This window comes from Sander lucioperca, chromosome 9 (assembly GCF_008315115.2).
Source record: "Sander lucioperca isolate FBNREF2018 chromosome 9, SLUC_FBN_1.2, whole genome shotgun sequence".
NCBI lineage: Eukaryota > Metazoa > Chordata > Actinopteri > Perciformes > Percidae > Sander > Sander lucioperca.
Genome location: NC_050181.1, coordinates 30,502,374 through 30,520,439, shown reverse-complemented (window position 1 = coordinate 30,520,439; position 18,066 = coordinate 30,502,374). Strand labels below are relative to the sequence as shown.

The 18,066-nt window shown below is 39.4% G+C and overlaps 4 gene segments (V, D, J or C); all 4 read left to right on the top strand.

The window, feature by feature from the left end:
• On the top strand, positions 1-818 carry LOC116037176. The segment is given in 1 exon segment: positions 1-818. A coding segment is annotated over 1 exon segment (405 nt).
• Positions 819-6,942: 6,124 nt separating this feature from the next.
• LOC118495930 lies at positions 6,943-7,500 on the top strand (the record flags this gene model as incomplete). The annotated part of the segment is given in 2 exon segments: positions 6,943-7,102; positions 7,193-7,500. Coding segments are annotated over 2 exon segments (426 nt in total), but the record flags the coding sequence as incomplete, so codon positions are not given.
• Positions 7,501-12,112: 4,612 nt separating this feature from the next.
• LOC118495856 lies at positions 12,113-13,868 on the top strand. The segment is given in 3 exon segments: positions 12,113-12,370; positions 12,581-12,876; positions 13,863-13,868. Coding segments are annotated over 3 exon segments (516 nt in total).
• Positions 13,869-15,664: 1,796 nt separating this feature from the next.
• LOC118495933 lies at positions 15,665-16,440 on the top strand. The segment is given in 2 exon segments: positions 15,665-15,820; positions 15,930-16,440. Coding segments are annotated over 2 exon segments (393 nt in total).
• Positions 16,441-18,066: the final 1,626 nt, after the last annotated feature.

Genomic DNA, 18,066 nt, shown 5'->3' with positions numbered 1-18,066 from the left:
GAAGGGCTGCACATCAGAGAGGCTGTTTAGTTTTTCATTCTACTGCAGTGGAAGAACATTGTTCATCTGCTGTCTGTTTGGCTTTAACAACTCCAAAGACATGTTGCTTTACCTGTTTTTACTTTTCTCTCCCTTTATAGGTGAGTGTTAGAACAGAGATCAAAGTCTCATATAACCTGCTGTTTTAACCAGATATTTCATAACTAGAGGTTTATCTGTGTAAGTTAATGATAACTGACGTGAATAATACTCATTTTGCAGCCTTGGGTTCCATGAACAGCATAAACCCAGAAAGTACTGAAGAACATGTTGCAGAGGGCAGAAACATCAACCTGACCTGTACATATGAGGGTGTTATCAACAATATCCAGTGGTACCGACAATACCAGAGATCCAGACCAGAGTTCCTGCTCTACATCACAGAGGGAGGATTGATTCATCCAACTGGTTCTGATTTCTCAGCTCACATTGACAAGAAAACTAAACGTGTTGATCTGGAGATCATCTCAGCTAAGGTGTCTGACTCTGCTGTGTACTACTGTGCTCTGAGGCCCACAGTGACAGGAAACACCAAAACTCTGTACAAAAACCTTTGGAGCAAAGACAACACAATACTCCACAACATCCACTAGAGGGAGTCACACACTGTTAAACTTCAGATAAATTACAAAGTGTTGAGAGTTCCTCAACAGATGATAAAGAGGAAGGACCAATGATGTGAAGGCCCAGATCCATCAGAGTATCAATGCTCTTCCTCTCTCTCCTCCCCTCTCACTGCAGACATGAAACACTGGCTGACTAACATCCTGATTCTGACTCTCTGGCTAGGTAACTATTTAAACTACTGATTGTTCTCCGTTACAGATTGTAAACACGTCTCTTCTCTCAGGTATCTTCCAACAGGCCCTGAAAACTGTCATTAAGCCACTCTTAAAAAAGCACAATCTAGACATCTCACTAATGAGCAACTATAAGCCGATATCAAACCTTCCATTTTTAAGTAAAATCATTGAAAAAACGGTTTCTCAACAACTCAACCTTTTCTTGTCACTAAACAACAGTTTTGATGCCTTCCAGTCGGGTTTTCGACCACACCACAGCACTGAGACAGCTCTTGTTAAAGTCTTTAATTTCAGTCTTAGTATTACTTGATCTCAGTGCTGCATTTGATACGGTCAATCATGACATATTACTAGACCGATTGGAAAACTGGGTTGGCATTTCTGGCTCAGTACTAAAGTGGTTTGAGTCTTATTTAAAGAATAGGGACTACTTTGTGTCTATAGGGAATTATACATCTGAGCATACAAATATGACGTGCGGCGTTCCCCATGGCTCCGTTCTGGGGCCTCTCCTGTTTAACATGCTACATGCTTGCACTGGCTCAAATTATGGAAAACAACAAAATAAGTTACCATAGTTATGCAGATGACACACAAATTTACATAACCTTATCGCCAGGGGACTATAGTCCAATACAACAACTGACTAAGTGCATTGAACAAATTAACGACTGGATGTGCCAGAACATTCTTAAATTAAATGAAGAAAAAACTGAGGTGGTTGTTTTTGGAGCAAAAGAGGAACGATTAAAAGTCAGCACTCAGCTTCAAACAATAATGTTAAAAACAACAGACAAAGCCAGAAATCTTGGTGTAGTCATGGACTCAGACCTGAATTTTAACAGCCACATTAAGACAATTACAAAGTCAGCCTATTACCACCTTAAAAATATATCAAGGGTTAAAGGACTTATGTCTCAGCAGGACTTGGAAAAACTTGTCCATGCTTTAATCTTCAGTAGACTTGACTACTGTAACAGTGTCTTTACAGGTCTCCCTAAAAAATCAATCAGACAGCTGCAGCTGATTCAGAACGCTGCTGCTCGAGTCCTCACTAAGACCAAGAAAGTGGATCACATCACTCCAGTACTGAAGTCTCTACGCTGGCTTCCAGTGCCTCAAAGAATTGATTTCAAAATACTTTTGCTGGTTTATAAATCACTAAACGGTTTAGGGCCAAAATACATTTCTGATCTGCTAGTACACTATGACCCACCCAGACCTCTCAGGTCGTCTGGGACAGGTCTGCTTGTTGTCCCCAGAGTCAGAACTAAACAGGGGGAAGCAGCATTTAGTTTTTATGCTCCACATATCTGGAACAAACTCCCAGAAAACTGCAGGTCTGCCTCAACTCTCAGTTCTTTTAAATCAAGGCTGAAGACCTATCTTTTTGATGTTGCCTTTCTTTAAATAACTGTTCATTTCTTATACTGAAGTTGCATTGTTGACACTGTATGACAATCTATATAAGCATATGAAGAGAAATTCCTATTTTATCTGCTTGTATATATTTAACTGTTTTAATTGCTCTTCAATGTTTCATTTCTTATACTGCACTGTAACTTTTATTCTCGTATTTTATCTGTTTTAAATGTTTTAATCTGTTTTCATGTAAAGCACTTTGAATTGCCCTGTTGCTGAAATGTGCTATACAAATAAAGCTGCCTTGCCTTTAAGGCGAGACATGGCAGGCAAAAACATTGTTTTTTTTTCACCGGTCAATTTTGAGATTTTGGGCTATTTGTCTTTAATAACATGTCTTCTTTCAGACTTGTGGTGAAAAAAAGTCAAAAATACACATTTGGGTCGTAAATTCAACAAAAGTTGGCGTTCTAAATCATCCCGCTGCTCCGCGATCGCTGTCTGCACCCTGTCATCACATATACCGTTGGAAAGCTCTCTCTCTACTCTATAATGCTGTCGGATCCAAATATGGTCATTTCCTTTTCATCAGCAACCAATCATGAAAGTAAAAGGGGGGATTTAACTCTAAATGCGCAATCTCATTGGCTGATGCCAATTTCTGACAACGTGATTTGCTTAGAATGGTCATGTGACGCGCTCTGACATTTCCGCGGTGGTTCAGAATGTCGAAAGAAGTGCGTCGAAAAGGGTCGAAAATCATCTCAGAGATGACGAAAACAGGTGTTATTAGCAAGAAGACACACGGGATTACAAACTAAGACAGCAGATGATGAAATGCCTTCACATACTACGTTGACGTGTCGTTCAGAACACAGGAGTTTTCAGACAGCGGAGGTAATCAGACTCTCTCTCTCTCTCTCTCTCTCTCTCTCTCTATCTCTCTCTCTCTCCCTCTCTCTCTCTCTCTCTCTCTCTCTCTCTCTCTCTCTCTCTCTCTCTCTCTCCCTCTCTCTCTCTCTCTCTCTCTCTCTCTCTCTCTCTCTCTCTCTCTCTCTCTCTCTCTCTCTCTCTCTCTCTCTCAGCAGTTTACAGAAATTCATAGCCTACATGTCATATATTATATAGGTAGGTGTCACATATATACAATTCTACTATAATTACTATAAAGTACTAAACAAATCTGTAATTGTGGGATCCTAAAGTAGTTGTGAGTCCCCCAGGCAGTGCAATACTCCACAACATCCACTAGAGGGCGTCGCACACTGTTAAACTTCAATATGATGAGTCTAGAATTACTTTACCTTAGAAGTGTAAATGAGAGAAGTGAAATACAGAGCTACGAGGAGACAGAGAGACTCAGGGAGGAGCTGAGCTGTTACTGAACTATAGAAGAGAGAGGAACTTCTATATTCAACAGAGATCAATACACAAACCATCAACATTACCTTTATTCAACATGCTGTCACTGCAGCATTGTGTGTTTTCTCTGATGTTTCTTTCCATCCTCACAGGTATGTTAGACTATGCAGCTTGAAAAAATTGAAACCTGATAACATCTGATTGTGAATAAGTCTTTTACAACATTATATAAAAGTTTTTTTCCTTTAGGTGTCAGCTGTGAAGAACTCAATCCAGTCAAAAATGAAGTGAACAGCTTGGAAGACAGCTCTGTTACTCTGTCCTACAGATACTCCAAACAAGCAACTGGTGCTGATCAGTTTTACTGGCATCAACAATATCCAGGAAAAACACCAGAGTTCATATTATTCATCTCAGGGATGAACATTACAAAAGAAGCTGAATATCTGACATTGGACACAAGGTTCTCTACGAAACTGTCTGAAGAAAAGCATCATCTGATTCTGACAGCAAACCCACAGTCTCAGTACAAAAACACAAGCTGACACACTGACAAGCTGCTGGAAGACTTTTTTTCTACACTGTTGTAATGAACATTGTACCTCCACTAGAGGGCGACATTATCAAGTAGGAGGTGCACTACTTCTGCACTGTGTTCAACCATTCAGTCAATAATAAGTGCTGCTGTGAGGAGAACAATTCTCAGACTGAATGTTGAACATCAGCTAGTTTCTCCTGTTGATTTAAACCTTGTTGTAGAGATGGAACTTTGGCTGTGGATTATTCTTGCTGCTCTTTTCTTTGGTAAGATACAAAGAACAACATGGTTTCATTATTTTCTAAATAGTTATATAAACTGCAGTTCAGAGCAGAAATCTCTGAATAGTTGAACTGTTTCTGTCCAGAGTAAAAATGTAGAGTTCATATTTCCCACTGTCTTTTCCTCTCAGCCTCATGAACAATGTTAGTCTGATGGCTTCATTTTTTCTACTTTTTTCAGGAATGATAACTGGAAACAAAATCTCTCCTGTAAAACCGCATGAAGTCAGTGAAAGAGAAGAATATTCTGTTACACTCAAATGTGAATATGAGACAACATCAAATATTCCTGCACTTTACTGGTACAGACATCATTCTGACCTTCAAGCACATCAGTTTATACTCTGGAAAGGAGCAAAAGACAACACATTCGATTATATACCAGATAAGCGATATGAATCCAAAACAACAGTGAAAACAACTGAACTGACCATAAAGACACTAACCCTGGCAGACACAGGTCTCTACTACTGTGCTCTAGAAACACAGTGATACAAAGTGTAGAAGAGGCTGTACAAAAACCTGAACACAGATATCTGACTACTCTTCAAAGAGGAGGGAAGTGGTATTCAAACCACAGCTTCCTATCAGATGGATTCTGATTATTCCAGTTTTATCAGAGTCCCTGTGGTTACAGCTGCTAATGTAACACTGTGGGAGGATTCACATGAGCAGCAAATCCACATCAATGACAAACCAACTGTATGATGGTTCAAACACAAGACACCATGACAACAAATAAATGAACACTGACTTACCTACTAAATCCTCTTCATATCCTGTGGGCCATTAGGCCACAATGAGCTCTTTCCATTGTTCAACATGTTGATCTGCATCCCAAATAGACACTGAAACACTAAATAATTAAACTCTGATATCACTGGCAGTTTATATTCCATTGAAAAGAATGAAATGCCCACACTCTGCTGATACTCCCATAAGTTTATTGTGCTGCAATGTTTCAACCCCTGCTGGGTCTTCCTAAGTCAAAAAGCATATATCAGTGGCTCAAGCATGGACATAGGGCACAAACTGCAATCAGCTGAGCTCATTTAAACTGATTACCAAGGCCTTGATGGGCCTAAGTGCCACCTTTACCATAGTCACCACATAAAACCACTAGTGATAAAATTACATATACACAATCTGCACACAGACAATGAAAAAATGAAGAAAATTACATCATGTGCTCCACTATCCCACATTTACACTATTTTTCACATTAGACCAATCCCACACACAATATCACAAAAAAGACATTACACAAAAGGATTTCTATCAAATTCTTCATTTAACCTGTTTGGAGACATTGTGTTGAGGTAATAAATCCAAAAAGTTTCTCTCTGCCATGATCACGCCCTCTTGGAGGGTTCTTAACATACTCCACCGCAACATTTCTCAATGCACTAACATTGTGACCAGTTCGCTTAAAGTGGGCAGCTACGGGACTGTGTTCGTCCCCCGTTCTAATGCTGCTCCTATGTTCACAGATCCTCGTGCGCAACGCACGCATGTTTTTGCCCACATATGCCAGGCCGCAAGGACAAACGATCATGTATATGACATGTGTGGTGGTACAGGTGATAGCACCACTAATGTGTGTCACTTTGCCAGTGTGCGGGTGGTTGAACGTTTTACATTTATGAGTGTATGAACACTGTACATAGCTGCCACACCTAGAATTTCCATCTGGCACAGGCGGTAGGAGTTCTCTTAGGTTAGCTGCACGCTAAAAAAATCCATACTCCGCTTATCTGGGAACATTTTTTTTAGACTGGGATCTGAATCAATGATGTGCCAGTGTTTTTGGACAGACTTATTACACTAAAAGACCCAGTGGGGAGTATTTTACGCAACACATGGGGGCATTAGTCTTCTTACCAGTGCTCTTTTTTGTAGCCCGAAGGCATTCATCTTGTGAGATGTTGTCAAAACGTTCCATTGCAGTATTTACCCACTCTTGTTTGTGCCCTCTGCTGAGGAACCTATTAGATAAATCCTTAGCCTGTGTAAATGTATGGGAGTATCAGCAGAGTGCGGTCACCTCATTCTTTTCAGTTCAGTGCACACTACCACTACTGCTCTAAGTTTATATTCCATGACATCATAATTCACAGAAGAACTCAGTAGAATCACATTTTTACTAACATAAGAATTTCATGAAAACAGAAGCTTCTCCAACAACTTCACCATCTTTGAATTTGACTTCAAAGGCTGCAGAGGACCAAAAGATACTAAACTGTCACTTTACATTCAAGAAACATTCTGAAAAAAGCATGAAACGTAACATGTTGAAATATTAACTCAGTTTACTTTCAAATTTTCTATGAATTAATATTAAAAGGCATGTACATGTTCACTATAATTACCACCTTTTATACGTTCGACAACAAAGTGAATCTGCACCAGCTGTAAAACAGGAACCATGTCAGCTGAAAAATACAAAGACCACTTCATACAAGAACAGTTACACTAAGAAAGGAGAGAGACACAAAAAGTGTTAGGTGTAAAGTTGTCAGTAGGGGGAATAACCCAGGGCTGTGAATGAGTCCTGTCACTGTGATCAGGTTCCTCCTTCTAATCCACCAACTTAGTGTTGATGAAGACTAAACAGAGAGATCACAGCCTTCTTTATACTTGCTGTAGCTCAGAGTTACTCCACACTGCAGATATGAAGCCTCTGTTCATCTCAGTGTTGCTGGCTGCTATGAGCCTTGGTATGAACACAACTCTGTTTCATTGATATCAATCCAACATTGATATGATTCTTTAACAGCACACTGATTCTGTTTGTTGCTGTTTTACAGAATGCAGAGCACAAAAAGACAACGTGCTGCAACCAAAAGGAGATGTGACTGCTACTGAAGGAGAGGCAGTAACACTTGGCTGTCAATATAACAGCAGTTCAACTACTACTAATTATCTCTTCTGGTACAAACAGGATGGAAACAACAGCCCCAAATTCATTCTGATGCGCATTCAAGGGGATGAAGGGAACACACCAGACGAGTTCAGGGAGAGATTTTCATCTACACACAATTCCAGGTTAAGATCAGTTCCTCTGAAGATCCAGAAGCTTCAGCTGTCTGACTCTGCTGTGTACTACTGTGCTCTGAGGCCCACAGTGACAGGAAACACCAAAACTCTGTACAAAAACCTTTGGAGCAAAGACAACACAATACTCCACAACATCCACTAGAGGGAGTCACACACTGTTAAACTACACATTTTTCATGATGTAGTCTAGAATCACTTTACCTTAGTAGTGTAACTGAGAGAAGTGAAAATACAGAGCTACGAGGATACGGAGAGACTCAGGGAGGAGCTGAGCTGTTACTGAACTATAGAAGAGAGAGGAACTTCTATATTCAACAGAGTTCAATACACAAACCATCAACATTACCTTTATTCAACATGCTGTCACTGCAGCATTGTTTGTTTTCTCTGATGTTTCTTTCCATCCTCACAGGTACGTTAGACTATGCAGCATGAAAACTTTTATTCTAATAACATCTGAATGTGAATCATGTATAAAGTATTTTACAACATGAAATAATAGTTATCTCTTCCTTTAGGTATCAGCTGTGAAGAACTCACTCCAGCTGAGAAAGAAGAGAAGAGTTTAGAAGACAGCTCTGTTACTCTGTCCTACAGATACTCCAAACAAGCTGAATATACTGATTATTTTTTCTGGTATAGACAATATCCTGGAAAACCACCAGAGTTCCTCATCGTTCACTTGGTAACGCAAAATCAAACAAACTCTGGACTGTCTGCTTCAGTGAGTGATGATAAAACCAAAATGGTTCTTCAGATCTCCTCTGCTGCAGTGACAGACTCTGCTCTGTACTACTGTGCTGTGAGGCCCACAATGACAGCAAACCCACAGTCTCTGTACAAAAACCTGACAGCTCCTCACTGAACATATACACATAACATAAATCACTGAATAAATGCAATATTTCATTGTATACAATGAAATACAATGATTATTTGTGCTTACAACTTCATAAAAAAGATGTAGTCCAGTTCATTGTTTTTGTGGTTCTTAACTCTTGTTAAGAATCACAAAAACAAAAACAAAAATGACAAGAAAGATATTTTTCTCTACAGTTTGTTTGTCATTGTTGATAAGTGTTACTTAACAGACATCCTGTTGTCTTCTCCAATACAATCTTTGAGACTCATGACAATCACTACATATGCTAAATATGATGTAAATGTTTAGAGTCCCTTAACAAAAGGCGCAGACTTAAGTCACAAATTTGATGAATTTAGACACTACATGTTAGAGCCATTTTCATTTTTTGTAGGACACAAATTGTCCACTGGTGTCACCAGGTTTTTTTTATTTAACCTTTATTTATTCAGGGGAGGTTCACTGAGAGGCAGCCTCTCTTTTGCAGCAACGCCCTGATCACATTCACACAGTTGCACACATTCACACCTGGAAGCTGCCCAGCACAACCACAGTCTGATCTGCTGGCCACTGAGCAGCTCCACTGGAGCGGTTGGGGTTAAGGGCCTTGCTCAAGGGCAACTCAGTGGTGGTAATGAGGGACACTTTCACTTTCCCACCCAGATTTTATCCTGTTGGTCTGGGGATTGAACCGACGACCTCTCGGTCACAAGCTCTCTAACCTCTAGGCCACCACTGCCCTAAGATAACAGGGGGTGCTGTTAATCGGAGGAGCACAAATAGTTTTTGACCGCATCAAATTGCTACACACCGCAACACTCATGGGGATGTGTACATGTTTGTTGATGGAGTTTAATGGACACATGGATTCTTGCACGTTCATTTGAAGAACATAGTGATCAAAAAATGACCATCAAAACGCAGTAGGCTACTGAGCGGTGTAAGGTAAGAACAGAGCGCGCCATCTAGTTTACTAGCCATAGACTGTTTGTTTCAAGTCCGTATAGCAGCCCCTCAGTGGCTTTAAGTTTTAAGGCTTAGCCATTATACTACTCAAGAAGAAAAGACTTGCAACTCCACTTGGACTTCAACACCAATGACTCATGACTTCACTTGGACTTGAGACCTTTGACTTGAAAGACTTGATACCTTTCCCCAAACTGAAAGAGGAACAAGTATAATAATTGAAACTTGTTTCACCTATAAATTCATTTACATTTATTTCTTGAATCAACTGTTATTACAGTTTTTCTCATTTGCTAAAACACTAAAACCCATTGGCTGAACAAAGTTCTCAGTTGCCTGAACTCATTTAGATACTTGTGCAGTCTGTTGTCAATACCTTAAACCATTTCACATGGTACAACACAATTTGCAAATCTCACGTAGACTTTTCAGCCAAACTCTAAACACATTCTCATTCTCAAAACACATTCTGTACTCAAACACACATGTCATCCATACTGGTAAACACAAGTTGCAACAATCAAATACAAATAGAGAAAACGTCATCGATTGAACACAACCACTCAAAATTGATTTCACTTGTTTCAAATGATGTGACACAACCAATATAAGCCAGTTCAGAGAGCAAACAGGTTGTTGAAGGTGGGAAGGAGAAAGTCTGAGAATGGATAGAAGAAACAATGTGAGAGGATGAAGACGAGGAGGAGTGCGTATGCGAGGTGTCAGGGATGGATACGGCACACAAGAGGCTTCTTCCCCCGTTGCCTCAGGAGGGACAATATTGCTTGTGATGTCGACGAAGTGCTCTGGCCTGACCCAGCCCAAAGACAAGAAGAAACACAGTGATCACATGTTTACTCCTTTGATTTTTGTCTCTTTTAGTATTATATACTGTAGTACAGTGCATTGTAGGCTGTATAATGTACAATGAATAAAGTGTATGGCCCTGAACATTGTGCTATCCATTTGTTACTTTAACAGTACTGACTGCTCAATAGATTTTGACTGGTTGCAGGTTTATAACAACATATAACAAGAATTACAGTATCACAGAGACAAAGGACAAGTTTGTGAGATGCAGGGTACAGGACTGTAGAAATAGGGGTACAAGGAGGAGGAAGAACAAAAAAAAATGAAAAGAGCAAATCAGAGTAGTAATTGCTGATCAATTTTGAGCTACTATGATAGAACATGTTTTCGTTCATCTAAAGACAATGAAGGAAAAATATATAAATTTGTTTTGAGATTAAAAATGTACTTCTTCCTGAGAACTATATGTTTTGAACAACGTGTTTTCTATTTTTTGGTGTATTGTTTACTGACTGCTTGATAATGAATATCATTTTGATCACGTTGTTTATGATTTGAGAGCAGTGTTTGATTTTGATCACAGGTAAAACTGTTTTGAGGCGAAAGTTTAATTTTGCGAGAGGAGTCCGAGGTTTTGTAAATAGTGCTTGAAGATGAGGTTTTGTGTTTAATGTTTTAGAAAATGGAGCAAGGTTTCAGAAATTGTGTTTTGGCAATTGAGAAAAACTGTAATAGGAAGAACCAATGATGTGAAGGCCCAGATCCATCAGAGTATCAATGCTCTTCCTCTCTCTCCTCCCCTCTCACTGCAGACATGAAACACTGGCTGACTAACATCCTGATTCTGACTCTCTGGCTAGGTAACTATTTAAAATACTGATTGTTCTCCTTTAATCAATCATCTTTATTGATTCATCTCTTCCTCTGCATGTTCTCTTCTTCCCCAGAGTGTAAAGGAGAAGACAGAGTGATCCAGCCTACAGGAGATGTCATTACTACTGAAGGAGAGACAGTTACTCTTGACTGTACATTTGGGACAACTGATCCAAGTCCATCTTTATTCTGGTACAAACAAGAAATAAATGATTTCCCAAAGTACATGCTGAAGCGTTACTCAAACTCAAAAGATAATGCTCCAGATTTCCAGAAAGACAGATGATGCTACAATCAACAAGACATCAGTTCCTCTGAAGATCCAGAAGCTTCAGCTGTCTGACTCTGCTGTGTACTACTGTGCTCTGAGGCCCACAGTGACAGGAAACACCAAAACTCTGTACAAAAACCATTGGAGCAAAGACAACACAATACTCCACAACATCCACCAGAGTTAGTCACACACTGTTAAACTTCAACATTTTTCATGATGTAGTCTAGAATCACTGAACAGAGAGACTCAGGGAGGAGCTGAGCTGTTACTGAACTATAGAAGAGAGAGGAACTTCTATATTCAACAGAGTTCAACACACAAACCATCAACATTACCTTTATTCAACATGCTGTCACTGCAGCATTGTGTGTTTTCTCTGATGTTTATTTCCATTCCAACAGGTATGTTAGATTATGCAGCATTAACAAGTTTTTAACATCTTAATGTGAATCATTTATTATGTCTTTTACTACATCTAGGTATCAGCTGTGAAGAACTCACTCCAGTCGAGAAAGAAGAGAACAGTTTAGAAGACAGCTCTGTTACTCTGTCCTACAGATACTCCAAACAACCAACTGGTGGTGATTATTTCTTCTAGTATCGACAATATCCAGGAAAACCACCAGAGTTCATCATCTTTCACTTGGGAACGCAAAATGAAACAAAATCTGGACTGTCTGTTTCAGTGAGTGAGGATAAAACCAAAATAGATCTGCAGATCTCCTCAGCTAAACCTTATGACTCTGCTGTGTACTACTGTGCTCTGAGGCCCACAGTGACAGGAAACACCAAAACTCTGTACAAAAACCTTTGGAGCAAAGACAACACAATACTCCACAACATCCACCAGAGGGAGTCACACACTGATAAACTTCATTGTATTTTATGAGACAGTCTGGATTCTTTTCACTAATGAAACACAGTTTGTGATGAAGACTTGGAGGAATGAAACTAATTCAACATCTGAGTCTCCTCCTACTGACTGCAGAGGTGTCTTCATGACAGAGAACTGTTTGATTCCAGCTGTGAACATCAGACCAAACAACTCACAAAACGTATTCATCCTGAACATTCATAAACAGCATTTCACCTCTGCAGACATGGAAAAACTCACTGCAATTCTGTTCTGCTTCACTCTCATAGGTATGTATCTTTATGATTATAAATCCTGAAATACAAAGACATTTTCAAAGTTTTATGGATCCAGTTCAGATTTTAGTTCAAACTTTAACATTTCAAAGATACAAATCTAGATGTCATCACTGTATCACTAATAAGTGTGATGTTTTTCAAACGTTAGATATGTGACTTTGGAACAGAAGTGTAAATCTAACATGTTGTTTTCCTCACTAGGTAACACGATGGAAGATGATATTACTGCCAGCAGTGCTGAAGTCTTTTCATCAGAGGGCCGTAGTGTTACTCTGTCCTGTACCTATTCAGTTAAAGCTGAAAATCTCCAGTGGTATCGACAGGATCCTGGATCAGCTCCTCAGTTCCTTCTCCTGATCACTGATACAACATCGCCTTCAGTAGTGGAAGCAACACCTCCTCACCCTCGACTGAATGCTACACTGAATAAGGAGAAAAATCAAGTTAATCTGATGATCATCTCAGCTGAAGTGTCTGACTCTGCTGTGTACTACTGTGCTGTGAGGCCCACAGTGACAGGAAACACCAAAACTCTGTACAAAAACCTTTGGAGCAAAGACAACACAATACTCACAGGTATGTTAGATTATGAAGCATGAAAAAGTATTATTCCAATAACATTTGAATGTGAAACATTTATTGAGTCAGTTTCTACATGAAAAAATAAAGTTATATCTTCCTTTAGTTGTCAGCTGTGAAGAACTCACTCCATTTCAAGAAAGAAGAGAACAGTTTAGAAAGCAGCACTGTTACTGTGTCCTACAGATACTCCAAACAAGAGATATATGATGATTATGTCTTCTGGTATCGTCAATATTAAGGAAAACCACCAGATTTTCTCATCTTTCACTATGGAACGCAAAATGTAACAAACTCTGGACTGTCTGTTTATGAAAGTGAGGATACATCAAACATGATTCTTCAGATCTCCTCTGCTGCAGTGACAGACTCTGCTCTGTACTACTGTGCTGTGAGGCCCACAGTGACAGCAAACCCACAGTCTCTGTACAAAAACACAAGCTGACACACTGACAAGCTGCTGGAAGACTTTTTTCTACACTGTTGTACTGAAGTTTATACCTCCACTAGAGGGCGACATTATCAAGTAGGAGGTGCACTACTTCTGCACTGTGTTCAACCATTCAGTCAATAATAAGTGCTGCTGTGAAGAGAACAATTCTCAGACTGAATGTTGAACATCAGCTAGTTTCTCCTGTTGATTTAAACCTTGTTGTAGAGATGGAACATTGGCTGTGGATTATTCTTGCTGCTCTTTTCTTTGGTAAGATACAAAGAACAACATGGTTTTATTATTTTGTAAAGATTTATATAAACTGCAGTTCAGAGCAGAAATCTCTGAATAGTTGAGCTCTTTCTGTCCACAGTAACATTGTACAGTTGACATTTTCCACTGTCTACTCCTCTGAGCCTCTTGAACAATGTTAGTCTAATGACTTCATTTTCTCTACTTTCCTTTTTTCAGGACTAATAGCTGGAGACAAAATCTCTCCTGTAGAAAATGATGTCAGTAAAAGAGAAGGAGAATCTGTCTCTCTCAGATGTGACTATGGGACAAATGACGACGAAGTCTACCTTTACTGGTACAGACATCATTCAGATATTCAGGCACCTCAGTTTATACATTGGAAAGGAGCAAGAGACTCATCCGAATATGAATATATCCCAGAAAAGCGATATGAATCCCAAACAACATTGAACTCAACTGAACTGACCATAAAGACACTAACCCTGGCAGACACAGGTCTCTACTACTGTGCTCTAGAAACACAGTGATACAAAGTGTAGAAGAGGCTGTACAAAAACCTGAACACAGATATCTGACTACTCTTCAAAGAGGAGGGAAGTGGTATTCAAACCACAGCTTCCTATCAGATGGATTCTGATTATTCCAGTTTTATCAGAGTCCCTGTGGTTACAGCTGCTAATGTAACACTGTGGGAGGATTCACATGAGCAGCAAATCCACATCAATGACAAACCAACTGTATGATGGTTCAAACACAAGACACCATGACAACAAATAAATGGACACTGACTTACCTACTAAATCCTCTTCATATCCTGTGGGCCATTAGGCCACAATGAGCTCCTTCCATTGTTCAACATGTTGATCTGCATCCCAAATAGACACTGAAACACTAACCAATAAAACTATGAAATATCATTATTCATAGAAGAACTCAGTTGAATCACATTTTTACCACCAAAGGTTTTACTAACTTAAGAATTTAATGAAAACAGAAGCTTCAACAACTTCACCATCTTTGAATTTGACCTCAAACTGCTACAGAGGACCAAAGATACTAAACTGTCACTTTACATTCAAGAAACATTCAGAAAAAAGCATAAAACGTAACACATTGAAAACATAGACTGTTAATATTAATGGACAGAGTGTGTGTGACGTCACCCATTGGTTTGTGCAGAGCAGCTCTGAGATGTCGAGTTTGCTGTTACGGGCGCTGCCATCTTGGTTGCATTAAAAACGGATGTGAGGATTTTTAGATGAGAGGGAGGAGCTGGGGAGGAGTTAGGGAGGAGACTGACTAAAGCTGTGAACGCTGTTTACACCCACCTGCACCGGCAACCTGGCTGTAGCTGCTGCTAACAAAGTTCAAAGAACATTGCTCATCTGCTGTCTGTTTGGCTTTAACAACTCCAAAGACATGTTGCTTTACCTGTTTTTACTTTTCTCTCCCTTTATAGGTGAGTGTTAGAACAGAGATCAAAGTCTCATATAACCTGCTGTATTAACAAGATATTTCATAACTAAAGGTTTATCTGTGTAAGTTAATGATAACTGACGTGAATAATACTCATTTTGCAGCCCTGGGTTCCATGAATAGCATAAAGCCAGAAAGTACTGAAGAACATGTTGCAGAGGGCAGAAACATCAACCTGACCTGTACATATGAGGGTGTTATCAACAATATCCAGTGGTACCGACAATACCAGAGATCCAGACCAGAGTTCCTGCTCTCCATCACAGAGGGAGGATTGACTTATCCAACTGGTTCTGATTTCTCAGCTCACATTGACAAGTCAAAGAAACATGTTAAACTGGAGATCATCTCAGCTGAAGTGTCTGACTCTGCTGTGTACTACTGTGCTCTGAGGCCCACAGTGACAGGAAACACCAAAACTCTGTACAAAAACCTTTGGAGCAAAGACAACACAATACTCCACAACATCCACCAGAGGGAGTCACACACTGTAAAACTTCAATATTTTTCATGATGTAGTCTAGAATCATTTTACAGAGAGAGTCAGGGAGGAGCTAAGCTGTTAATGAACTATAGAAGAGAGAGGAACTTCTCTATTTAACAGAGTTCAATACACAATCCATCAACATTACCTTTATTCAACATGCTGTCACTGCAGCATTGTGTGTTTTCTCTGATGTTTCTCTCCATCCTCACAGGTATGTTAGATTATGCAGCATGAAAAAGTTTTATTCCAATGACATATGAATGTGAATCATTTATTGAGTCTGTTTCTATATTAAATAATAGAGTTATCTCTTCCTTTAGGTGTCAGCTGTGAAGAACTCACTCCAGTAGAGAAAGAAAAGGACAGTTTAGAAGGCAGCTCTGTTACTCTATCCTACAGATACTCCAAACAAGCGACTGGTGGTGATCAGTTTTACTGGTATCGACAATATCCAGGAAAACCACCAGAGTTCATCATCTTTCACTTGGGAACGCAAAATGAAACAAACTCTAGACTGTCTGTTTCCTTGAGTGAGGATAAAACCAAAATTATTCTTCAGATCTCCTCTGCTGCAGTGACAGACTCTGCTCTGTACTACTGTGCTGTGAGGCCCACAGTGACAGCAAACCCACAGTCTCTGTACAAAAACACAAGCTGACACACTGACAAGCTGCTGGAAGACTTTTTTCTACACTGTTGTACTGAACTTTGTACCTCCACTAGAGGGCAACATTATCAAGTAGGAGGTGCACTACTTCTGCACTGTGTTCAACCATTCAGTCAATAATAAGTGCTGCTGTGAAGAGAACAATTCTCAGACTGAATGTTGAACATCAGCTAGTTTCTCCTGTTGATTTAAACCTTGTTGTAGAGATGAAACATTGGCTGTGGATTATTCTTGATGCTCTTTTCTTTGGTAAGATACAAAGAACAACATGGTTTTATTATTTTCTAAAGATTTATATAAACTGCATTTTAGAGCTGAAATCTCTGAACAGTTGAACTTTTTCTGTCCAGAGTAACAATATACAGTTGACATTTTTCACTGTCTTCTCCTCTCAGCCTCATGAACAATGTTAGTCTAATGACTTCATTTTCTCTACTTTTTTTCAGGATTAATAGCTGGATACAAAATCTATCCTGTAAGGAATGCAGTCAGTAAAAGAGAAGGAGAATCTGTCTCACTCAGATGTGAATATGAGACAACGATCAACTCTCCTACACTTCACTGGTACAGACATCATTCAGACCTTCAGGCACCTCAGTTTATACTCTAGAAAGGAGCTAGAGGAGCTAGTAGTGATGAATATATCCCAGATAAGATAAGATATGAATCCATAACATCAGAAAACTCAACTGAACTGACCATAAAGACACTAACCCTGGCAGACACAGGTCTCTACTACTGTGCTCTAGAAACACAGTGATACAAAGTGTAGAAGAGGCTGTACAAAAACCTGAACACAGATATCTGACTACTCTTCAAAGAGGAGGGAAGTGGTATTCAAACCACAGCTTCCTATCAGATGGATTTTGATATTTCCAGTTTAACCAGAGTCCCTGTGGTTGCAGCTGCTAGTGTGACAGAGTGTGTGTGACGTCACCCATTGGTTTGTGCAGAGCTGCTCGGAGTCGTTAAGTTGGCCTTCATGGGCGCTGCCATCTTGGTTGCATTAAAAACGGATGTGAGGATTTTTAGTAGCCGTCGCTGCTACGTTACCTGGATCGTTGGTCTGATTGGTTAAAGGACTATCCAATTGCGCCCAGAGGCATTTGAGCGGCGTCCGTTGGTGACGCCCCTTTGGAAATGGACTGTGAATGAAGATTGCCCAGACTCACTCTCAGTTACCACTGAGAATATATATATATATATATATATATATATATATATATATATATATATATATATATATATATATATATATACACTTTTCTCTTTATTTCTCTTAAAATAATTCTTAATGACGTATGGATAAATATGAAAGATTTAAAAAGGTCTTCAAATCAAAGAAAGAACAAGAAAATCTAATTCTAATTATCTAATTTGTAACAAGTATTTATTTTTTAATAATGCATTCACTGCCTTTTAATTGAAATAGAATATATGGCAATTTGTCCATGCTAGTATTTATCCTGTTATATAACTTTATTATATTTCAGTGTTGCATCAGCAGAGGGCAGCACAGACCACCCAATAAATCAGGGGTTCTTAATAATGTTCCCCTAGGGGGACACGTACCCCCATTTGAGAACCACTACAATAAGGGATGTGTAGAGAGGAGCTTCTTCTTTTATTTAAATAGAAACACACCTCTTATCTTTTCTCTGGACAATGAGCTGTTCTATTCACACATAGGCTCAATCGGATATTACACAGACTTAAGCTAAAGAGCGTTTAATGTCTGGTCCAGCTGAGTCAGACATTTACGTTCTCACATGCAGCTTCTCTGGGTAATG